The sequence below is a fragment of the Oryza glaberrima genome, chromosome 5 (genome assembly GCF_000147395.1).
Source record: "Oryza glaberrima chromosome 5, OglaRS2, whole genome shotgun sequence".
NCBI lineage: Eukaryota > Viridiplantae > Streptophyta > Magnoliopsida > Poales > Poaceae > Oryza > Oryza glaberrima.
This window is the reverse complement of record NC_068330.1, coordinates 19,503,936-19,526,893: the sequence shown is the minus strand read 5'-3', so window position 1 is coordinate 19,526,893 and position 22,958 is coordinate 19,503,936. Positions and strand designations below refer to the sequence as shown.

The window sequence follows — 22,958 nt, the reverse complement described above, 5'->3', positions numbered from 1 at the left end:
GTCGGCGTACGGCAGGAGAGGCCGGAGTCCGGCGTGATGCCGTGATGACGCCGCAACGCGGCATCCGCGAGCGGGGGCCACCGCCGCGGCAGCGGGGGTGGGGAGGAGGTGACGAAGCTGACCTGGGCGCTTCGGCTCCATATTCCCGGAGGAGTAGAACGGCCGCGCGGTTTGCCGGCCGAGATCCTTCCCCCGCCGCCGCCGGCCCGCCGCGCCGCCGCGCCGGTATCCTCTGCCCGCGGATTGGATCGTGCGTGGGCGTGTGGCCCAAAAAAGAATGGCCCACATGTCAGCCGCGATCCAGTTCTAGCCCAACAACTATGGGCCGCGCCTTATACCGTTCCGGCCCAACATGGATGGGCCTAACGTGGAATCCAACGGTCCAGAAGCGTCGGCACCTTCAGCTCGACGGTAATGGGGGAAGACCTGAGAAAACCCTCGCAAAAACCTTTGCGGCGTCCATGGCCGTCTCCTCTACCCTACGGCGAGCTCGAGCTCACCCCTCCTGGGCGGCCGCCGCGCGCGGCCTCCTCGCCACCTGGGGCGCCGGATCCGGCGGCCGCGTTCGTCATCCGCGGCATGGCGCCGCGTCCGCGTCGTTGTTCTCATCGTTGTCCAGTTCTCAGACGAGCGCCGCCGACGCACAGCTCCTCCGGGTCATAAACATGGAGATCTCCTACGCCCAGAAAGATTGCAAGAATCGCAACTGGGTATTTACTACTCATCTCATCCCTCACTGATGATTTCCGTTTTTGTGGACAAAAGACTCAAAGAGAAAACAACATCTGCGATTAAGTTCGCCTCTTTAGAGTTTAGACGCCGCTTGAATCGTGTTCCTGGCTATGAGGCTCATCGTTCCGCTTATACTTATGCTTATCCATGCGACCTTTAGCAACCAAAAATTGATTTGGGGGTAAAACTTTTATATATGTCCTTAATGATTCGAAAGTAAATGTTGTAAAATAAACTGCAATGAAAAAACCGTAAAATCAACTTGAAAATTAAGTTTTAAAATTTAAATTTTGGCTTATAAGCATAAGCAAAACGATAGGGGCTATAAACTTTGTTTGTTGCAATTTATGGGCACGTCTGTTTAGACTTTGAAAGGAAAAGTGTACCATTGTAGTACATGGCAAACTATATCAGACAAGAAGCTTACTAGGGGCTGTTCAGATTGTAGTCAAAATAAACCTAATGCCAAAATTTTGGCAATTTGGCAATATTTCCAAGTTTTGGCAGGATTTCTTATTTATTTACTAGAGTTTGGTAAGAAACTAAATGGATGCACATATTTAGCAACTTTGCCAAAAAAAATGGTATGGTTTGAAATGGCATCAATCTGAACAAGCCCTAGATTTCTGAGATGCTGAAAGATGCCATCCTTTTTAATATGGAATTGTAATGTGTGTTTATATTCTGCCAGTCAAAGGAATTAGGTGAAGGCTTTCCTTTTGAAATCCAAGATAAGGATGGTACCAACATGATGACGCTTAAGAGGAGTGACCATAAAGAACAAATTGAAGTGGAAGTGTTCTTGCCAAGCGCTGTCAATGAAGCTGAGGAAAATGGCGAGCCAGAGGATCAGTGTGAAGATGGCAAACATAGAACTCACATTGGCAATGGTGTCCCGGCCCAGTACTGTATCCCTTTGATAGTGAGGGTTCGCAAAGAAGCAGCTTCATATTTGAAAATCAGCTGTAGCTCTTACCCTAACGAACTCATCATTGAGAGCTTGTCGTTTGAACCGAATGATGAATCTGGTGATTCGGCCAGTCTTGAAGCTAAGTTGAGGTGAGCATCAACCCCCCTTTTTAAATTCTATGGTGCATTTTGTAGTTTTACTGATCATGGATGTAAACTCTTTTGCAGTAATCTTCCTGAGGAATTTCAGAAGGCAGTGTATTCCTACTTGAAGAGTAGGTGCATTTCGACTGATATTACCGACTTCTTACATGCGTACATGATAAACAAAGAGTGCCATGAATACTTGTCTTGGCTGAGAAAAGTGAAGGGTCTGATTAAAAGTTGAATAAAAGTGAGGAATGGGAGCGCCATCTTGTACTTTTCGTAGTTTGGCCATGTTTCTTTTCCTTGAAATTCTGTTTTCACCGGGTTTAGATGTGCCCAAAGAGAACCAAAAAAAAATTCAAGAACAAGTTTATCTTGACCAGTTTTGATTAGCAGCAATGACCAGTATTGCAGCCTTCCGCTAATAACTGTGACCAGGAGGCATTGCTGGTTGCTGCTAGCCTGCTACTCACTCACAACACGTCACATTTGATGGGATCTATGACGATCATGCAATTCGCTACAAAGATTTCACCTATGATATGTAAACTTTTGTTGTTCTGCTCCAATCCTAGCAATTTAGTGCTAATCACTAAAGGATCTTACAGAAATGCTTAGAACTGAGTATAATTCAGTCCAGGATCATGAATTTCGTAGGCAGGTTGGAGACAAACTTTATAATAACCAGAAGAATCAGTTTACACCACACTGATGACTTTCAGATTTTGTATCCAAATGATGAAAAGGTTTACGGAAAACAAGTCGTTTGGAAGCATGTGGTATACGGTGTAACCATACACTGATACAAACTAACCTCAATGACTATAGCAGGTTATGACATGAAAATCGAAAATTGCCGAGACGCGGATTGTTCAAACTAAAAAAAAAGGTGTCAATCACTTAACCATGAGCACGAACACGCCATTTGTCAAAATATAGTCAAATGGTTATTGTACTTCAAAATGGTCCAAGGTTCACTATGCAAATTTAGATGACACTCGGCAATTCTGAATTGGAATATACAGTGAAGTTCTTGGAACTAGATGAGTAAAAAACCCTTAGAAATGAACAAAACACAAGGTCTATCAATCTAGTGTTAATATGTATGTCAAGTAAAACTAGTCCACTTGGTCCTCAAAAGGATGCTCGCCAGAACAGAATGATGGGAGCAGACAAAACATCAAGCTCAGCTGTCAAAAGCAAAATATAACCTATTAGAATACTTTGACCCAATTTGATAAGGAACAATAGAATGATAAGACTACTAACTTACATTCATAAAGGCACGGTCCGTGTACTGTTGGGAAGGTTTTTGGTGCTATGGTATCTAGTCGCTAAAAGGTAAAAGGAGAGGCAGACCTGAGCAACACCAAAAAAGACAATCTCAGGCGAAAAAGAAAACTTTGATGAACAGTGCCACAGCAAATTGGAGAACTGCAGCACTAGCAATCAAAACCATCATATCCGCTCCTTCAGTGCATTCCTTCAAGTTTAAGGAGATGACCCAAGATGAAGCACCACCAAGAAGGATTATGATGACCCACCGAAGAAATTCCACGGGGATAAGTACCACTACCTGAAGCAAAGAAAATTAGGGCCTACTGTAGACATAGCAGCCTTCTTGAGCAGGAGCAGGAAGTGCAAGCCTAAATCTCACCAAGAGATTTCAGTTCCTGCTCATCTCTTCTAAACATTTTCCCCAGGTACTTTCCAAGTATACATGATGTCCTGTTCTTCTGAACATCAACAACTCCTGGTTATACTGATATCATTGTTATGGACCTGGCACAGCCAATTAAAAATATTCAGGCCAATATTCAACTCACCATTATATGCTGGTATTCAAATCTGTATCGTCAAAACCTTCAAATGTCATTCTGTATTCCCAACATCAAATAAATATAACATCTCTAATTCTTGTGGCTGACTTATAAAAATGATGTTCCCTCTGCAAGGTCACTATTCCATCTTCGTAAACATACCTGATCAGCTCTAGCTTACTGCACTTCATGAACTGCATAGTCAATTGGAGCTAGATGAACTGCATGCAGTTGAAGAATCTTCTACGTACCCAGAGCCACTAGCACAACAATGATTTCCATTCCTTTGATTTTTAATCCTTCCATGGCTGCATGACCACCCAAAAAGAAAAATCAGTGACAATCTTATCTCAATCTGGTATCATCATGTCTCTTTCAAGCCCCAACACCCAACAAAAATACCCTATGTAGAATATACATCACAATTCCTACACAATTACCTGGTCTTTTCACTTCTTAGTAAAACAAAATGTTTTCCTAGGATACACATCTCAAACATGTTTTTCCTTGTATTTTCTGTAGGCTAGGGGAGGAGGAACAGGAAAAGGATGAACGGAAGTAGGAGAAGTTGCAGAGGAGGAACATGAGCAGGTGGGCGAGCAGGAGGCAGAGTGTAAGGATGCCTAGCTGACACATTTTATCCTGTGTCAAGCCAAGATGATATGTCAGCCCCAGCCAGATTAGAGACCTGACCTTCAGCAAAAATTCAGAAATTTGGCTACTCTGAACTTCCAGATCCTGACAACAAGCAGGGCCATCTCCAGGCCATTGCTGGCCCATCCATAGCAGCAGCAAGAGAAGCAGAGGCCAAGACGCAGGGAGGATGAAGGCAATTTTGAGGCAGGAACTTTCTTCTCCTTCTTTGCTCGAGATTTAATCTCGCTCACACGGTCACACCTAAACTGAATCATGCTTTTTTTTCCCCTCCACCATTAACAGTTTGCTTCATACGAACGAGGTGCCTACATTTTCATGATATTCATATAGTCTGAACTCTGAATATGCGATTTATGCATGTGTTTGTCATTATTACTCCAAACCTGTCTGCCTGCATTTCATACTTCCTGCTGGATCTAATTGTGAGTTACTTACTGAAGAATGATACAATGAATACAGTAGGCTTCTCTAGAATCTAGAAGCTTGAATACTTTATTGTTTAGTTCAGAGTGTAATATTTGGTTAGATTTACACAGAGCCATAACAGTAACAATTAGCCATGGACAGGTTGAAATGGCACAATACAGGGTTCTTAAACGGGACCCTAAAGACGTGCAAAGCACGATTACATGACTAATATGAATGAAGGAAGTGCCCATTTTCATTACAACACTTGCATATATGCATGAATGCTTGTATCCATAAAAATTATTAAAAAGATCCTCTGAAGTGAAGGGGATAGAATAGAGCATACTACTGCAAACAACTCCTTAATTTGAAGGACTAAATACGCCTATTCTATCCAAGAGGGCATTAACTACCAATGTTTCACACGCATTATACTATTCTAGACAACTCACAGCTGTACTTTGGAGGCAACAAGCAGCTATAGAAAAGCACAAGTAAAGCCTCCTACAGGAGAAACTGCCATTGCAATGGTTGAGTCAAATAGAAAATAATGTGGATTACCTGGATCTGACTGGTGCAGTGAAGTTGAGCTTCTGGAGGTGCTTTCTCATGAGTTTGTTCATCTCCTGTTAAACAAAATGTTGCTTAGACTACTGTATGGCATTATTTCTGAAAACTGTCCTTGTTGAATATAGTTAGTGTTATTGAGGCCATCAGATTACCAATACATTCATTCAAACATAGGACAATTTTGTTCTTTGCACAGGCATTGTAGAGCCACTCCAGTATTAAAACACAAGTAAAACTGCTTGTTGTGGATTATGAATGCATAACTGAACTGGTGAAAAGAACTTCTATACCTTTGCGGTCCAGTGTAGCTGTAGATTCCTGTAATTCAGCATGCCAAAACTTGAGAAGGTAATAAACATGCTGCTTTGATGAACGGTTTCACTTCATCAAACATAAAGCCAAAAAAAAATGAGAGCAAGCTTATTCCTGTTTCTGCATAAAGCAATTATACCACTTGTGGCAACTGGCTTTCTCTGGCAATGCTAACAAACCAATGCTCTAGTATTAACACTGATCTCTGCTTCTACAAGCAACTACAACACTATTTGTGGGCTTGTACTGATATCAACTATAGACAACCCAATACTCTAATGTCAACTCACAGTAATATTGTTCAAATTGGCACTGCCAGGGCGTACACCTTATCCAGTCAGTTTGTTCTGCCCTTCATTCACCAGAAATCACCACAGGAGCAGGCCCCGCCATTGAAGTGATGGAACCTGCTGCAGTCTCGCATGATGATCTCCCTGTCCTCAATCATCGAAACCATCTTCATAACCATATGGCAGTCCCCACACACCCTTAGGTTTTTGACAATCTGAAGGGGTGTTCCAGGTGGTGTAGCTATCAGGCCAAAGGCAAGAGCTAGTCGCTCGCTGTGTGCAACCAGCATGGCTTCCTTCTGGTCTTCTGCTATGTCATGAAGCACAAAGCTTGTGTTCGGTGAATAACCATCTTGCTTCAACCTGGTTATGATTACCTTGAGCTTTTTATATATCTGATCTGACATAGGATGTGACTTGTCAAAGGCTATAAAGGAGTGAACTTTATTCTTGATCTGAATCCAGCTGCATCCAGCTTCTTTCTTCACCTTTCTATAGTCCATGAGCTTCCTCACTTCATCCCTCTCTTTCCACTTTCCTGCAGCCGCGTAAATGTTCGAGAGAAGCACATATGTAGATGAATCATGTGGCTCAAGCGATAGCAGCTTATCTGCGGAAAACTTCCCAAGCTCAACATTTTTGTGAACTCTGCAAGCACCTAGCAATGTGCGCCATACCATTGCACCTGCAGGGAATGGCATGTCTCTTATAAGGCTCATTGTCTCATCCAGCTTGCCTGCACGGCTATATAGATCCACCATACATGCATAATGCTCCATGGTGGGATTGATCTTGTGGTCCCTGACCATCGAGTCAAAGTATTGCTGGCCTTCTACAACAAGACCATTATGAGTGCATCCCATGATAACAGCAAGGAATGTGACGCCATCCATCTGGATACCCGAAGCTTCCATCTGTCGAAATGTTTCGATGGCCTTCATGCTGTAACCGTGCTGCGCATACCCTGATATCATCGAGTTCCATGAAACCAAATCTCTATCTGTTTGCCTCTCAAAGACAATTTGAGCACTGTCAATGTTCCCTTTCCTTGAGTACATGCTCACAAGTGCACTGCTCACACAAATTGCATCATGGTATCTGTATTTGATCGAAATAGCATGGAACTGCCTACCCTGGTCAACACCAGCTGATGGGCAAGCACAGGCATCAATTACACTTGATATTGTGAACTCATTTGGCTTGATTCCTTGGATGGCCATCTTGTTGAATAAATATGTGGCACCTTCACAGTCACCAGCTTGGGCATGGCAAGACAACATTGCGGACCATGCAACGACATCCTTCTGCTCAATCATTTTGAATATAGAGAGGGCATCTTCAGTGCTGCCAAATTTTGAGTATGAAGCAAGAAGTGCAGTTCCAACAGATGGGATATGCTGGTAGTTGGTCTTGATGACCTGGGCATGTATCTGGGGAGGTAAGATGGATAGTGATGCTTTCAGCATTGCAGAGTAGGTGAACTCATTTGGCATGACCCTGTCTTCTCTCATTCTGCTAAAAAGAACAACAGCAAGAGGAATGTCACCATTCTGAATGCATCCACTGATAATAGCTGTCCATGAAACAACATTCCGAGATCCCGTAGTCATAGAAAATATGTTTAAAGCGTCAGCCAATTCACCACATTTGCTGTAAGCATCCGCGAGGGCTGTCATTACATTTCCAGTCAAATGAAACCCATGTTTCAACACACAGCTGTGGAGTTGACGTGCCAGGGCCAGTTGTTTGAGGTTTGCACATAACTTAATCACTGTAGCATATGTTGACTGTGTCATCTTTCCCATGGTGGCTCTTGATTCATGGAACAGTTGTAGCGCTTCCAGTTCGCACTCATTCAATTGAAGACCTGCCATTAACGTGTTCCATGACACCATGTCTCTGGTCTCCATCCAATTAAACACAGACTTGGCATCTTCAACCAATCCACACTTTGCATACATGTTCATCAGAGAATTGCAGACAAACACGGACGAGCGGCATCCAAACTTAACTGATTGAGCATGCACACGCTGCCCAAGATCAAGTGCACCCTGGCTCGCTACTGCAGAGAGAACGCTCGCGAATGTGAATGGATTGGGCCATATACCCTCAGCACGCATCCTGAAGAATAAGGCCATGACCTCCGAATGCATCTGTGCGTGAGCACAACCAGTTAGCAACGATGTCCACGTGACGACATTCTTCTTAGGCATTCCTTCAAACACCTCTATCCCCTCACAGACGCTACCACACTTCATGTACATATCGACAAGCGACGTACCGGCACTGACCTCACCTCGATCATGCCCACACTTGACGCACAGGCAATGCAGCTGCTCCCCAAGAACTCTGTCTGGCATTGATCTGCAAGCCTTGAGAACACAGGACAGCGTGGCGCTGTCAACCAGCACGCCGCCGCGGCGCGCGACAGAGAACTGATCCAGGACCTCCGGGACCATCCCGCGCCGCGCATAGTCGAAGAGTACGCGGTTGGCGCCCACCGCGGCATCCCGGCGAGGAATTTCGTCGAGCGGGTAGCGGGCACCGGGAGGGTCACGGAGACAGACGCCATCCTCCACCCGGACAGGTGACGCGCGCGTAGCAAGCAGCTTCGGGACCTGCTCTGGTGCGAGGTTCACTGCATTCTTGCCGCGGAGTAGACCTGACAGCGCCGCCGCGGTTCTTGGTGTCATGCTACGGACGGAGAGCGTCGATGTGTGGCCGTGGCCCGTGTGGGCTTGGAGTGGGGAGATGTCAGCGGAGATTGGATTGGATTGGATTGGACTCTACACTGCGGCCCTGCGTGTGCAGGAAAAATTTGTACACCAGGACGGCGCGGCGAGGTTACGGCAAATGCGGCGGCCGGCGGCGGCGGAGGAGCCCATCGAGCACAACGGACAAGGGACCGATGATGATCACATTCTTTACGTCTTCAAGACTTGCAGAGCTCGCCGAATTTACGCCTTCAAAAGGAGCTTGCGTATTACCTTTCTACGCGTGCCTCAGTCTACTCAGCGAGAGAGTATTTTTTAGTGGACCGAACTGTCTTGGGCTTACATTAAGACCAGTATGTATTTGAGGAGTTAGGCCCGACTAGGCCCATCTAAGACAGCATTGGCTTGTCTCGGCCCATCCAGGCTAGCCATGCGGTTTTGATTAGCACCAGTGACCAGTTTTGCAGCCTTCTGCTAACAACTGTGACCAAGGAGGCGTTGCTGCTAGTCTCCTAACAAACGTAGCTCTATTTGAGCTGTAGTTTTACGTTCTCACACACGTTACGTTTGATGGGATCTACTACGACGATTATGCAATTCATTCACTACAAAGGTTTCTTCCATGATATGTGTAAAAGCTTTTATCGTTCTTCTCCAATCCTAGCAAAAGAGTTAATCACACAAGGATCTACAGGAATGTTTAGAATTGAGCATAATTCAGTCCAGACTCGTGATTTTCGCGGGCAGGCTGGAGACAAACTTTACAATGGTCAGAAGAACTCCGTTTACGCCACACTGATGGCATTCAGTTTTTGTACATGAAGAGTGATGTGATATTGTGATGCACAAAAACGAGGTAGTCGTTGGGAACCGCATGTTATGTACCCATACACTGATATAAACTATACCTCAATGACTATAGCAGGTTACGATAACATGAAAATTGAAAAATGATGCTACAGAGACGCTGATTGTTCAAACTAAAAAAAGGTGTCAATCACTCAACCAAGAGCAGAAACACGCTATTTGTCAAAATATAGTCAAATGGTTATTGTAGATCAAAATGGTCGAAGGTTCACTATGCAATTTTAGATGACAAACTCAGCAATTCCGAATTGAAACATACAGTGAAGTTCTGTGAACTAAAGGAGTAAAAAAAACTCATGAACACAAAACACAAAGGTCTATCAATCTAGTGTCTATATGTATGTCAAGTAAAACTACTCCGCTTGGTCCTCAAAAGGATGCTCGCCAGAACAGAATGATTGGAGCAGACAAAACATCAAGCTCACCTGTCAAAAGCAAAATATAATGTATTAGAATATTTTAACCCAATTTGATAATGAACTGCTACAATAAAAGACTACTAAATAAAATTCATAAAGGCGTGGTCTGTGTACTGTTGGGAAGGTTATGATGCTATGGTATCTAGTCGTAGAAGGTAAAAAAGAGAGGCAGACCTGAGCAACACCAAAAGACAATCTCAGGCGAAAAAGAAAACTTTGATGAACAGTGCCAGAGTAAACTGGAGCACTGCAGCACTAGCAATCAAAACCATCATATCAGCTCCCTCAGTACATTCCTTTAAGTTTAAGGAGATGAACCAAGATGAAGCACCACCAACAAGGATTATGATGACCCATCGAAGAAATTCCACAGGAATAAGTAACAGTACCTGAAGCAAAGAAAATTAGTGCCTGCATTAGACATAGCAGCCTTCTTGAGCAGGAGCAGGAGGTGCAAGCCTAAATGCTGGTACATCATGGATTATTTTCACTGACAGTTATTTCTGAGACTACATCTCCGAACCATCAAAGAAATGGATTACGGTGAATACTTACAGATGCTGGGATGAAGATAAACAGAGAGTATCCCCACATGCACCAAAACCGAACAAGGCTTGGGCGTGATCCAAAATACTGAAACAGGAAAAAGAATATAGCAGGCACTGCGGCAGCATAACCATACATGACCGATGCTGCCCAGTTGAAATAGCCAACATCAAAGCTCCATATGTTCAGGTCTGTTTTCCTTTGCATCAGATAAGTGGCAAAGTTTCCAAATGCAGCTAGCATGAATATCAGTGTTGTTGTGATCCATAAGGGCCCATACCTGCAAACAGCAGAATGATTTATCGCATATGAATAAGTTGGCTCCAGGTATCAAAATTATTACAATGCAAAAGCGTAGATGAGTTACTACAGAAATGCACCAATACAACAATGGGTCAAAAGTCCCTTGAAAAAACCTGCATGTCCTTCTCCTCCTTAAAATCATGCTTCTAGTCCTAGATAAATAATCTCAATTATTGCAGCATATGCCTTAGCACTGTTACAACATAGTTTTGTAAAATATACAGTACTTCACCTATCCAAATGTCTATGTCACGCTGAAACTGCTTCAAAACATATTTATGGCATGTTATATGCAACTTAAAACATCACTTGCACATTAACAACACATTATATAATGTAGACAAACAATTCTATGATCCTTCGCTGTAATTGTATCCTATCATCATGAATCCATTCATTAGAAATTATGACATCAATACCAGCAGGTACTTAAGGTCGAATTTTTTAAACGTGAAGGGTGACCACAGATTGGTAATAGCCTAATAGGAGATACTTACATGTCAGGATTAGCATCAATCTTCCTGAAAAACCCATCCATTGGATAAACCGAGCTGATGAGCCTGTCAACTACAACATCAGTATCAACATTGAAATATGGAGCATAAGATGCAACATTGAAGTATCCTTTCCAATTTGTTTGAGTTTCTACATCTCCATCTGCAAAAGTAAGGAGCAACACATGGGAAAAGATAATCAGTATCATGCCATCTAAGATCCAGCTTTGAGTAAAGTGCAATCATTGCACTAACTGAAACATAACAATTGACAGGGATCAAATTTGAAAGTAATATATAACGAAAAAGAAGGTGTAGTTCTTGCATCAGTTGGAAATGGTTAGAATACCACTAGTCCACTATCATATTTTTCTCTGAGGATCTGAGCATTTTGTTTAGTGCACACTAGGCAGCATTCCATACAACAGCCACCTCAAACAAATAATTCAAGCAAATGATGCTCTGAGGTTCTTGGCTATCTACAAGATAAAAAAATCACACTGCAAGATTTATTTCTATGGAGCTACTCTATCCAATCAACATATTGCTGTTTTGTGAGCCTTGCTCTACCCTAACTCCCTAAGTACTTTTTTGCACATGAACCTTAAAAGAAAACATCAAAGCAGTACTAGGGTAATACTTTGCAGCCATATTAATAGTATTCGGGAGGAAAATCATGGGACGTAGTTCATTCGAAATGAAATAGAATATAACGCCATCACTAAGCTAAGCAACGAAAATTATTTCTTCCAGAGTGCGATGTGCTCTTGAACCCATCATTTCCATTGTAAGAAGCCTTAGCCTGTTATATACTCTTGGGACTTGGCATTCTAATATAACCCCATAAGCAAGTACACCATAGAACTAGCCATTGCACCAAAACATACCCACTAATTGGATAGCGGTAGCGCTGTCCAACAGAATACTCGGAAGAACCTAATGCAGGATGTGCCGACGCTTTTAACGCTGCGACCTGTTGTTACCTGCAGGGGTCCCTGGAGGCTGATACCCTCCTCCTCCTCCTCCACCAACACCACCAGTACCACCAAGAGCAGGAGGAAACTGCTGCAGACGCGAGGTGCCAACTGCATTTCCAACCGAAACCTAATCAGCAATCCGTGACAATCGCAATGGCACTAACCTTGAAACCCAACACGCAATCGAGGGGGGGTTGCTACCTTCGGCGACGGGTGAGGGCTTCCTCTCTTCGGGGGTCAAGGCGGCCTACAGAAACCATCACACCCGAATCATCACACCACAAAACATCACACAAAAAACGAGACACGCGAAGCGGATAGGAGGAGGGGGGGAGGGAGGGGATCGGTTACGGGGACGGAGCCGAGGAGGTGGCTGGTGGGGAGGTTGGCGTAGCCCTCGTCCATGGCCGCGCTCTCGAGGTGGGGGGGGGGGGGGGGTCGTGGCGCCGCGCGCTCAGCAGCTACGCATCGCCCCGCCGCGTCGCCGGAGCCGGGGGATGAGATCGGAGGATTGGGAAGGGGAAAGAGGGTAACTCTGGCCGTGGGGAAGTCGTCGTCGTACGTCCTCGGCTTTGCTTCGAGAGGAAGGAGGTGTCACGAGGCTTGGTGTGTTGGTGCCGCGGTTAGATTTGGTAGCCCATGCACAAAAACGTTGGCCCACTATCGCCGTTGGGGATAGCCAATCAAGGCCTTTGGATGGGCCGAGCCTATCTATCTACGCGTTGGATTTTGATTTTTCCATTTTTGCGCTAAAAATTTTGTCTCACGTATATATAGATGAGCCAGAATTTCAGCTTATACAAAAAAATATTATATGCTATTATGCCGCGAACTCTGTGGTAAGATCATCTCTAGGGAATTTTTTTTTTATATTTGTTAGAGTATCGCATCCTTGTTGATATAATGAATCATCGTATAGCATTCTTTTCCCCTCTCAAACTCTCAACGAGTTTGACGTTGTGATCAATATTTATCCATTGTCTTTTTTACCCTACTTTGACAAATACATGTAAGATAAAATGTTCATTTTGTATGTGTTCTAGAGCTCCTATCACTGTCCACACCAACATTAAACATTTCATAGGAATACTAGGGAACCGGTTCATGCAGTATCCTCTTGAGTAGGTATGGAGAGGCGAGAAGGTGAGTGAGACGTAGGCTCCACCGCCTCCACCAAAATCAAGTTCAGAATTTGTCGTCACCTCCTCAACCGAGCACAGCAGATGTAACGGAGCCGAAGCTTGACCTCTCTCCACCAACAACGTTGATTTGTTGATAGAGTATGGTTATTGATGCCCCTCCTACCCAACCGCCTCCTCTCTACTACTACGATGAAAGTAGCAGAGCCACCACCGACAGCATTAATCTGGCTAAGCTCAATGAGAAGAGAGGATTGTGATAACATGGGATTCGACGAGACTAAGATAGCGATGTGGAGTTTGAGATGGCTATGGAGGCATGTGATTCGATATCATCACTATCTTAAGGGCCAGTGCGAAGCTTAAGTTTTAATACCTAATAGGCATTATCCCGCTCAAACGTGACCTATATAATAATTGTCTCAATATTTTAAGTGTAAATTGGAGTACATTGATTAACATATATTCTACCAGTCTATATTGAGTATTATAGTGAACTCGGTACCAAACAAACAATTTTATTTTTTAATAGAATATACTGATGTACTCCCTCCGTCCCAAAATAAGTGTAGTTTTGTACTATTCACGTTCAACGTTTGACCACTCGTCTTATTTGAAAATTTTTTATGATTAGTATTTTTATTGCTATTAGATGATAAAACATGAATAGTACTTTATGTGTGACTAAATATTTTCAATTTTTTCACAAATTTTTCAAATAAAACGGACGGTTAAACGTTTGGCACAGATATCCACAGCTGCACTTATTTTAGTACGGAGATAGTATTATTTAGATATCGAGTGTTGTCTTTATACGTCGGGTATCACCAATTTCCAAAAATTATCGCAAACTCCCAACACATACGTGGCTGAAGCCTCTGAAGTCTGAACGGTGATGAGAGCACCTCGAGATTTGCGTCAGAACACAAGAGCGACGACCCCACCGTATCCCACACCTCGCTCACCTCACTGCCCTCGCTTTCGTCCCCCGCATCCGCACCTCGTCCTTCGCCAATTCGCCATGCCGTCGCTCGCCACGGCCGCGGCCGCGGGAGCGGGAGCGCCTCTCCGCCGCGGCCCGTGCGCACCACGCCGCCAATCCGCGCACGCCTCCTCCTCCTCCTCCTCCTCCCTCCCCTCCCCCGCGCTCGCCACGTCCACGCGCTTCGCCGCCACCGCCCCCATCCTGCGGCTCGTCCAACGAAGGCCAAGAGCGCCTCTGACGGCGGCAAGAGCGGCGAGCCCCGACGCCGCCACGGGGGCGCGGTCGCCCTCCTCCGGCGGCCAGATGCTGGTGCGGATCTGGCTCTCTCTCTCTCTCTCTCTCTCTCTCTCTCTCTCTCTCTCTCTCTCGATGACGCTGCCTCTGCTTGTCCTTGTCAATTCGTTTGTGCACGTGCGCGCTAAGCTCAAAGTGGGTGGCCTCGTGATGTTTTTGTCTCGCAGGTGTTCGTGCCGCCGCACCCGCTGATAAAGCACTGGGTCTCCGTCCTGCGCAACGAGCAGACGCCCTGCGCCATCTTCAGTGAGTGTGCTTCTGAATGACGTATGAGTTGGTACTTGATAGTATTACTGAGAAACGTGGAATCTGAAACAATTCGTTAAAGCGAAGCCGTGGATTAGCGTGTTGATACTTGATAGTGGTGAAGTGATGGCGATACGAAAAATGTGTTTTACACAGCTGATTTAATTGGCTAATTGTTGCGATAAAGTTTTGATAGGATAACATTGAGCAATCTGTTTTTGTGGTAGAGAGTGCCATGGCGGAGCTTGGTCGGTTGCTTATATATGAAGCTTCCAGAGATTGGCTGGTGAGTGGGAAACTCGCTTGGCTGATCGTTTATCCGTTAATTTTCTAGGATCCATCTTACATTTCTGATGCTTTGGAAGTTGAAATTAGGCTATATAAGGGATATATGTGCCTAAGTATTGAAATTGCATGGATAATTGATACCTTGTAAAACGGTGAATGCACAAATATCTTAAGTTGTTATTGTAACTCATAATGCTTCCATTTTGCGCCTTTTTTGCATTTTTTTTTCATATACACATATTTCAACTTTGACAGATGCATATTGCTCTATAAAAAAAAGTGTAAATATTAGTCATGATTTTTATTTGCCAGTCAATAGACATTTCATTGTTGAGAGAATGATGCCATGCTAAATTGTTCTAAAACTTTTGCAGCCAACAATCACAGGAGAGATCCAAACACCTGTAGCTGTTTCAAGTGTTGAATTTATTGACCCAAGAGAGCCTGTCATGGTAAATCTAATCCTTAGTGTTAGATGTGTCAATGGCATTTGTTTTTTCTACAAATATATTTAGTCTTTTCATTAGCATGTTTAACAGGTTGTTCCGATACTAAGAGCTGGTCTTGCTATGGCTGAAAATGCTTCATCAGTTCTACCAGCCACCAAGACTTATCACCTTGGTAAGTTGGTTATGTGAAGTTTACTGAATTAGAATCAAATGTATAAAGTATATCAACTTTTGTGCTCACATAGCTGTTACATAGATTGCACGGTTGACACTCATGCAATCTAACCCAATTTGTTTTGAGTAATTTTACAGTCCTTGAGAGGTACCGAGAGGTACCAATATTTTTAATGTAAATTTTGGTACCTCCTAGTACCGGAGGTATCGAGAGGGTATTAAATTTTACAGTAGAAAATGTGGTACCTCCTCAAGAACCGTAAAATCACTCATTTGTTTTAGTTCCCTAAGTACCAATGCTGGATATGCATGCATGGATGAGGCCAGAAACATAAAGTTGAAATATGCATAATAGACCCTAGATATTTTCTACTTCAACCAAGCCACATTATTATTCTGCTTTCTAATGATGTTTTTTTGATAAATAAGCTCTTTTTTTTGCATTTAGCAACTAGTATGAAAAGAAATCTAATCGAAGTTATTTGCATGTCTCTTAAATCCAATATTGCATAGTTCTTTGTCAACTACTTATCCAAATTAACATACATCTTCAAAACTATGTGCAATTATTCTTATCTGTCTGTCTCACTGAACTTGAAGGCCTGCGTAGGGATGAAGAAACACTTCAACCTTTGATATATCTGAACAAGTATGTGCTAAGTTCCTTCTCTTCTTGCAAACATCTAGTTTTCATACTGCTTTTGTAAATCGCCATCCTTGATTTTAGTTCACAAAAGTGTATATGCTTGATGGCCAGGCTCTAGTCTCAATTGCATTCCAGAATATTACAAAATGCAAAGTTCTTGGCGTTCTTTAGTTCTGTGGTAAAATTACTATAGGAGAAACCTAGGCTATCTTGATTATATATACTGGTGACTTGTAACAGTAAGAATAATGGATTGTGATAATAAATTTCCTTTCCCTTTCATACCAGCTGTTTTGCTGTTTTTTTCCTTGTTGTTCAGAAAGAATTTAAATATCCAGGCCAATTGGTGTTCTCCAGTAACTTTCATTTCCCCTTTTCCACTCTAATTTAATGCAGCTTGCCAGACAAGATTCCAGAGGGGACTCGTGTGCTAGTTGTTGATCCAATGCTGGCCACTGGTAATTTTTAGCTCTTCTGAACAATTTATGTGCTGCCTAAGGTTCTTCTTTGCAATTCACAAGCTCTGTATGCACAAGAGCAATAAATAACTTGAATAAGCAATGCAATTTCAAAACCAAGCGATAAATGTATTTCTTGTTCTATGTTACATGCATATTACAGAGTGTCATCTCAAGTACTGAATACATCTGAGGAATGCCAAATGTGGCATAAAGTCGATGTGTTGCCTGAGGCATGAGAATTTGAATATTCTCCATTTCTGTTAGGAAAGAACAGCATCTCTCCTTTACAACTGAGTTGAAAACGAATTGGATTGGTCATGCAATGTTTGACAAATATATAATGCTCAAATCATGAAGCCTCTGTTCTAGCCTCATCCCATATACTCCTACTCCTTAACTTGGCTTGCTTCACTAACACAAAACAAAACGCCCTTCATTGGTCTACACGTGAGACATGGTATTCTGCCAGCAAGTTTTTATCACCACAAACTTTTCAACTTCAAACAATTGTGTTTATGATCTTTTAGACTATAGATTATACACTAAGATTTGCTTTTGCAACTCTTTTAGTTTAGTGTCTCATGAACCCATTTTAAACAGCTGATTATTGTGATTCTTGTGGTCAAATGCTAAGCTCCAGTGTGCTAAATCTTGGGCTCTCGTGGCACTCTTGCTCTGTTTATTGCAGTGCTATAGCATTTTTGAGACCATACTGCAAAGTTCGTGGATTGTACCATTGCATATATAACTTTTCATAACCTAATTATTGGTGTTAGTAGCTAGTACAAATATAAATTGGTCTTGTGTAAGCAGAATGTTTCTCCTATCATAACTATAATGAGTCATTTTTCCCTGAGATACATTTGACCTATTCCTCCTATTCCTCTAGGTGGGACAATTGTTGCTGCTGTTGACTTGTTGGTTGAACGTGGAGTTACAAGCAAGCAGATTAAAGTCGTAAGTTCATTAAACTTACTTCCTCCGTTTCACAATGTAATTCATTCTAGCATTTCCCACATTCATATTGATGCTAATGATTTATTAACATCAATATGAATGTAGAAAATGCTAGAATGACTTACATTGTGAAATGGAGGGAGTACATGTTTTCGGGTATTAATTGTCCATTCTATCAACCTGACACTTCTTTGTATTCCTGATGCAGGTTTCTGCTGTTGCAGCGCCTCCTGCGCTTCAAAAGCTCAGCAACAAATTCCCTGGGTAAGAATAGATAACACAAGACATATTTGTGTGCATGACAAGTTCCTCTTGTTTACTAAATAGAGTTACCTTTTTTTCGATTTTTTTTGTTCTAGGCTTCATGTGTACACGGGAACAATTGATTCTGAAGTTGATGAGAGAGGGTAACTTATGAATTTCTATTTATCTGCTTATCCTGCAAAATATGCTTCGTGCCTGTAGGTCGTGACCATATTTCAGTGGATTTTAATAACTTCCATGTCTTATTTGTTCCCACAGGTTCATAGTTCCGGGGTTGGGAGATGCCGGCGATAGAAGCTTCGCGACTTAACTATGCTAATTATCGCAGCTGCTGTTCTACCTCCACGAGCGGGATTGGCGTAAGCTGAAATTTCCGAGGATTCGAGCGCTTTTGACTTGGGAGTCAGGAACAGTCGAGTTCACGTTCACCTGTAGATTGCCTTCGTTCGAGATTCTCCCTTCGGAACTTATCGTTTTGTAATTATCCATTTTGTGTTGTCATGTTGAATATAGGATTAGTTCACGTCCATCCACGTTTACAATTTGTTGGGAATATGCATGTTTAATGTTTTCAATTATATCTTAGAGATTTCTTGATACTCCATGGGAAAAAATGTTGACGATGCCTTTTCCAATCAGAGTAATAAAGCAATGTGCAAGGCAGTACTGTTGGTGTGTCGAATAGCTCATGGTTAATGATTGCAGAAGCTGACGCGCTGTTTTTAGCTAACGATCTTGCTTCATCTCAACATTCACGATCTAATACTTCCCGAGAGGCAACCGAAAAATTTGGTGGCGAATTTATCTAGAATGGTTCAAACTGCTGGGGGAAACATGAAACAAACATTTCAACAAACAATATATGCTGTGTTGATTAGAATACTTGTTTACATCCTTTACATGCTGTTCTTTTTCCAATGCTTGGTTAGGGAGAATTCCATGTGAACAATTATAGTGATTTGGAAGGTGGCGTACCAAGTGTAACATCATCATGTACTGAGACAGTCAAGGCCCACCTCCAAAACGAGCAAGTAATCACAATAGGACGCAGCTGCCTGTCACCATTGTTCATATCTTGGTATCTCCCACAAACACAATTCACAAACAGCACGAAGTTTCAGCACTAAGCACTTCTTACCACATGAACCTGCATAGAGAAACCAAACAAGCTCCAAGTTTTAACCAACTTTAACCAAATAGTGACAATACAACACGAAATGGCGCATAAAGCATTAGGAATAGACAAACTGAGGTCCTGCACAAACGTAGGGTTAGATACACACGGACCTTAAAGCTCACTATAATTCCTCCAAACAGCTCGGAATTCTTCTCTGAATGTATTCAGACGTGCTTTCAGATTAGGTGTTCTGAAGCTAGCATGAAGCAGAGTTGCTGCAAACAAAAAAACAAAAAAAAGAACTATAAGTGCAGTCCCAAGATGTATATCTATCTTTGAAAATTCAAAATCTCAATCATCCTACCAAAGATAGCAATTAAAAGGGCCCATAGAACTGTGAGGAGACTGCAGGAAGTCAACCAGAGCATGCAACTAACTGCAAATAAAAATAGAAAAAGCATTAGCTTCAGGTTTTCAAAACTATGGTATGTGAAATAAGATAATACGAAGAAAATTTGCTGTGGTGCACACCTGCAGAAAATAACAGCACAAATAGCCAGCGAGGTCGCCCACAAATATGAATCGACCTCTTTGAACTTGGTCTACCACGAAGAACAGGGCTGTCGATGATGTTGAGAATAGTATTAATAACACACTCTGGTGAATCACGACAAAATAAAGAAAATAGAATATGAAAAAATAAAATCCTCACGTTATTGGTGGTCTCATTTTTGCAGCTAAATGTGGTGAAAATTGTCTGACAGTCCTCGTGACTTTCTCATTGAAAGTGACTGCAAAGCTGAAGTATCAAACATGATAATTAGTCTATTAATCATCCTATGATCAAAGTGTAAATCACTCAGTGTCAGTTTGTCACAAAATAATGTACGGAGATGACTAAGGAATTTGAGAACTGTATCACAACTGATACAAGGAAAAACATCCTGCAGATGTATTATTCACTAATCCTTTTGGAAGTAGTGCTAAGACAACACATCCTTAGCAATATTTCAGGACAGTTAGACAAATATTTGATGTAATTATGTTTTATCTCAAAGATACACTACCTTTGTTAAGAAAACAAAATATTGCTCTTTACTCATCTAAATGGAAGAATTTTCTAGAGAAAAAGGATGATATTATTCCCTCTGTTCCAGAATGTTAGATGTTTTGGCTTTGTATTATATTCAATGTTGAATTTAATGAAATTAATTTGGTGCTGTAGATGTTATTACATTTTCGTACTAACTTGATCAAACTTATCTAAGTTTGACCTAGTACAAAACCAAAACATCTTAAATTCTAAAACGGAGAGAGTAGTTAAGTAAATTGTACCTGTCATTAAGAAATGCAATGCTGATTCCAGTCATAAAGGCTGCAAGTATAGCAACCGGCTTCCAAATGAAGCCTATCCCTGCATATAACAAAGGCAGCATGTCAAAATCAACCGAATGAGGAATAAGAGACAGCATTCAAGCTTTTTTTGCCTACCAAGGATGAACATGATCAAGATGAAGTAATTTGTCCTGTAGCTGCAGACCAAATAAATGAGGGAAATTCAGTACAAGATAAAATGATAACTATACAACCCTTAAATCTGTCGTGAGGAACTTGTAAAAACTCTGAACACATGAATTGGTGCCTTTTAGGAGGATAGTTAATACAACATCCAGTAATGAGAACATGTGGTTTTGGACATTCGCACGTTCTCCAGAATACAAAAAGCAAAAAATTATAACGTAAAATATGTGCAAAACCCAATAAAACTCTAGTATCTGAAAGTTTTTTTATGGAAATATCTGACAGTACTTTCAAGATAAATCTACAGATATGAATTTTTATGTATCAAACCCAAACCCCAAACATTTAAAACATTTTCGTACTCACAGCTTTGAACATTTGACTAGATGTATGTTCAACATGGCATGTTTTCTGACAGAAACACTACTTTGCCAATCACTTTAGTTATCAGAAACACTTAATGTCTCAACATTAAGTACAGCAAAAACTGTGGTTGCACCACTCAACATCTTCAATCTGAGATTCTGTGTTCAACTGATTTTTAAGTAAGTAGTAAATAAATAAAAATTCTAATGCACCCTGTTCATCTCACGGATTTCATGGAGTACAGCACTCCAGCAAGAACACCCAGCATCTCCAGAACAAGTACAAAACGAAATAAGATTCAGGTTAACCTAACAATTAAAAATTTTGCTCTTACATCAAAATGCACAATTTCCTTGCATATACGGACGCCTAGCCTGCCTATTGAGTTATCCTGACTAGGTGGCTGGCCAATCCTGCTTAGGTCCACATGATCACCAATTAGGTGCCAGGTGCTGGTCTGCTGCCTAACTAGCGCTTAGCGCCTTGGCTAAAATTGCCACTAAGCAGAATCGATAGTTGATGATAAATATGCTGAAGATCATGATATCATGGATAACATAATTAGAACCGATAGTTGATGGTAGCCTGGGGAAGCTAAACCTACAAACCTTGTTTTGTGTTTTCATCAAATACTACTCCAACATATCATATGCCACAAACAAGCATAACCTACTTCGCATGCTATGAATTCATCAGAAATTTCGAAACAAATAGCTCACAGCCTAATAAGGTAATATACTGGCCGTTTATGTGATTCCTTTTGTCCCCATTGAACATGCTGAGCATAATACGATGTTGGATTCACCTACTATATGGCTACATTACCTGAACGTTACAACACCATTTCCTTGGGCTATCAAACCACAAAATAGGTCTCGATGCGCACGCATATACCCTTATTCTACTATTCTACTGGCTAGAGAGGAAAAGAAGTGCTCGATCCACTACTAATTCACTGAAAACACCAACAATCGGGCTCCGCGCTCAAATCCGCTCGGATTTAACGCCAATCTCGACATAGAAACCCCCAAGTTCCCAACAAATCGTGGGACGGGCAATTAGGAAGTGAGGAAGGGAGATCGTACTAGTAGAGGTTGCACTTGAGGCGGCTGGTCCACTTGGAGTAGGAGCGGGGGACGGTGAAGCGGGAGAAGAACTCCGGCACGGGGCGCGGCGGCGTCGACCAGTCCACCTCCCGCAGCGCGTCCACCAGGTCCTCCGCCGTCACCGCGCTCCAGTCCATCGCCGGGCGATCCCCACCCTCCCCCTTCCGAACCCTAGCGAGAACGAGCGCAGGCGGACGAGCGGCGACGCGGCTGTAGATTGCAGGAGCGGCGGGATGGCGGATGGGCGGCTTTGCTGGCTCGGTCGTGTCGTGCGCGACGCGAGAGCGAAGAGTAATTTTTTTCCTCTTTCCCTTCGGTTTTGGGGGATTTTTTGGGGGAGTCTGGAGTTTGGACACCGCGGAGGCGTGGAGAGGAGGGGAATCGAACAGGGAGGAGAGGAATATGTGTGCTTTTCTTCGCTTGGTTCGCTTGCTTGCCGTGCGCGTGCGGTGCGGGCGGCGTGGTGGCGCCGTGGCGGACGACGGACGGGTTCGCGTACTGGGCCGTGAGCTTGGCAAAGAGGATATCGGACTGGTTTAGGTGGTTGAATAAGTTCATTTTAGGACCCTTAATTTGACAGCTTAGTTCGATTTTCATCTTCAACCGAAATATCAGACACAACAGGTCCCTCAAGTACCCACCGTAGTCCCCTCCTTGCCACCTCCGCCCATCGTCGACCCGCCGCCAGACGTCGTCTTCCTCACCAAGCACCGCTGAGATGGGAATAGGGGAGGAAGAGAGAGATAGGTAAGAGGTTGTGACATATGTTGTCCACAATGA

The 22,958-nt window shown here is 42.8% G+C and overlaps 5 protein-coding genes across 6 annotated transcripts; 2 read left to right on the top strand and 3 right to left on the bottom strand.

Moving 5' to 3' along the window:
* The first annotated feature begins 438 nt into the window (after positions 1–438).
* On the top strand, positions 439–2,288 carry LOC127774669 (uncharacterized protein At2g39795, mitochondrial-like). The gene is made up of 3 exons (XM_052300951.1): positions 439–710; positions 1,424–1,791; positions 1,870–2,288. Exons 1-3 carry the CDS (start codon positions 462–464, stop codon positions 2,027–2,029), a joined length of 777 nt encoding a protein of 258 aa, XP_052156911.1. The 5' UTR covers positions 439–461; the 3' UTR covers positions 2,030–2,288.
* Positions 2,289–3,277: 989 nt separating this feature from the next.
* LOC127774668 (pentatricopeptide repeat-containing protein At2g27610) lies at positions 3,278–8,765 on the bottom strand. Its single transcript, XM_052300950.1, has 5 exons — positions 5,534–8,765; positions 5,235–5,299; positions 3,771–3,916; positions 3,446–3,570; positions 3,278–3,364 (listed from the first exon to the last, which is right to left on the bottom strand). The coding sequence occupies exon 1, from the start codon at positions 8,536–8,538 to the stop codon at positions 5,914–5,916; it is 2,625 nt and encodes an 874-aa protein (XP_052156910.1). The 5' UTR covers positions 8,539–8,765; the 3' UTR covers positions 3,278–3,364; positions 3,446–3,570; positions 3,771–3,916; positions 5,235–5,299; positions 5,534–5,913.
* An 819-nt stretch (positions 8,766–9,584) lies between these two features.
* Positions 9,585–12,734, bottom strand: LOC127772629 (uncharacterized). 2 transcript variants are annotated; one of them, XM_052298582.1, is made up of 7 exons: positions 12,517–12,734; positions 12,367–12,412; positions 12,172–12,273; positions 11,192–11,351; positions 10,401–10,671; positions 10,235–10,311; positions 9,585–9,851 (listed from the first exon to the last, which is right to left on the bottom strand). In XM_052298582.1, the coding sequence occupies exons 1-7, from the start codon at positions 12,568–12,570 to the stop codon at positions 9,848–9,850; spliced, it is 714 nt and encodes a 237-aa protein (XP_052154542.1). In that variant the 5' UTR covers positions 12,571–12,734; the 3' UTR covers positions 9,585–9,847. The 2 variants fall into 2 exon arrangements, with proteins under 2 accessions (XP_052154542.1, XP_052154541.1); XM_052298581.1 differs by lacking the exon at positions 10,235–10,311 and adding an exon at positions 10,020–10,234 and having other exon boundaries at positions 12,517–12,731.
* Positions 12,735–14,264: 1,530 nt separating this feature from the next.
* Positions 14,265–18,750, top strand: LOC127773815 (uracil phosphoribosyltransferase). Its single transcript, XM_052299997.1, has 11 exons — positions 14,265–14,598; positions 14,751–14,829; positions 15,057–15,115; positions 15,492–15,569; positions 15,657–15,738; positions 16,341–16,389; positions 16,783–16,844; positions 17,737–17,804; positions 18,013–18,068; positions 18,164–18,211; positions 18,327–18,750. The coding sequence occupies exons 1-11, from the start codon at positions 14,326–14,328 to the stop codon at positions 18,376–18,378; spliced, it is 906 nt and encodes a 301-aa protein (XP_052155957.1). The 5' UTR covers positions 14,265–14,325; the 3' UTR covers positions 18,379–18,750.
* A 142-nt stretch (positions 18,751–18,892) lies between these two features.
* LOC127773816 (PRA1 family protein A1) lies at positions 18,893–22,557 on the bottom strand. The gene is made up of 8 exons (XM_052299998.1): positions 22,158–22,557; positions 20,677–20,717; positions 20,521–20,599; positions 19,898–19,984; positions 19,717–19,805; positions 19,550–19,621; positions 19,356–19,460; positions 18,893–19,215 (listed from the first exon to the last, which is right to left on the bottom strand). Exons 1-7 carry the CDS (start codon positions 22,313–22,315, stop codon positions 19,357–19,359), a joined length of 630 nt encoding a protein of 209 aa, XP_052155958.1. The 5' UTR covers positions 22,316–22,557; the 3' UTR covers positions 18,893–19,215; position 19,356.
* Between the last annotated feature and the right edge of the window lie 401 nt (positions 22,558–22,958).

What these genes read in the sequence shown, in the direction of transcription:
- LOC127774669 (XM_052300951.1), top strand. Translation starts at nt 462, where the DNA reads ATGGCCGTCTCCTCTACCCTACGGCGAGCTCGAGCTCACCCCTCCTGG. An exon ending in ATTGCAAGAATCGCAACTGG is followed by an intron (nt 711 to 1,423) that starts GTATTTACTACT and finishes ATATTCTGCCAG; the next exon opens with TCAAAGGAATTAGGTGAAGG. An exon ending in AGTCTTGAAGCTAAGTTGAG is followed by an intron (nt 1,792 to 1,869) that starts GTGAGCATCAAC and finishes ACTCTTTTGCAG; the next exon opens with TAATCTTCCTGAGGAATTTC.
- LOC127774668 (XM_052300950.1), bottom strand. Translation starts at nt 8,538, where the DNA reads ATGACACCAAGAACCGCGGCGGCGCTGTCAGGTCTACTCCGCGGCAAG.
- LOC127772629 (XM_052298581.1), bottom strand. Translation starts at nt 12,570, where the DNA reads ATGGACGAGGGCTACGCCAACCTCCCCACCAGCCACCTCCTCGGCTCC. An exon ending in GCCCTCACCCGTCGCCGAAG is followed by an intron (nt 12,274 to 12,366) that starts GTAGCAACCCCC and finishes TTGGAAATGCAG; the next exon opens with TTGGCACCTCGCGTCTGCAG. An exon ending in GCCTCCAGGGACCCCTGCAG is followed by an intron (nt 11,352 to 12,171) that starts GTAACAACAGGT and finishes TTACTTTTGCAG; the next exon opens with ATGGAGATGTAGAAACTCAA.
- LOC127773815 (XM_052299997.1), top strand. Translation starts at nt 14,326, where the DNA reads ATGCCGTCGCTCGCCACGGCCGCGGCCGCGGGAGCGGGAGCGCCTCTC. An exon ending in CCTCCGGCGGCCAGATGCTG is followed by an intron (nt 14,599 to 14,750) that starts GTGCGGATCTGG and finishes TTTGTCTCGCAG; the next exon opens with GTGTTCGTGCCGCCGCACCC. An exon ending in GACGCCCTGCGCCATCTTCA is followed by an intron (nt 14,830 to 15,056) that starts GTGAGTGTGCTT and finishes TTTTTGTGGTAG; the next exon opens with AGAGTGCCATGGCGGAGCTT.
- LOC127773816 (XM_052299998.1), bottom strand. Translation starts at nt 22,315, where the DNA reads ATGGACTGGAGCGCGGTGACGGCGGAGGACCTGGTGGACGCGCTGCGG. An exon ending in CTTGATCATGTTCATCCTTG is followed by an intron (nt 20,600 to 20,676) that starts GTAGGCAAAAAA and finishes TGTTATATGCAG; the next exon opens with GGATAGGCTTCATTTGGAAG. An exon ending in ATTGCATTTCTTAATGACAG is followed by an intron (nt 19,985 to 20,520) that starts GTACAATTTACT and finishes TTGATACTTCAG; the next exon opens with CTTTGCAGTCACTTTCAATG.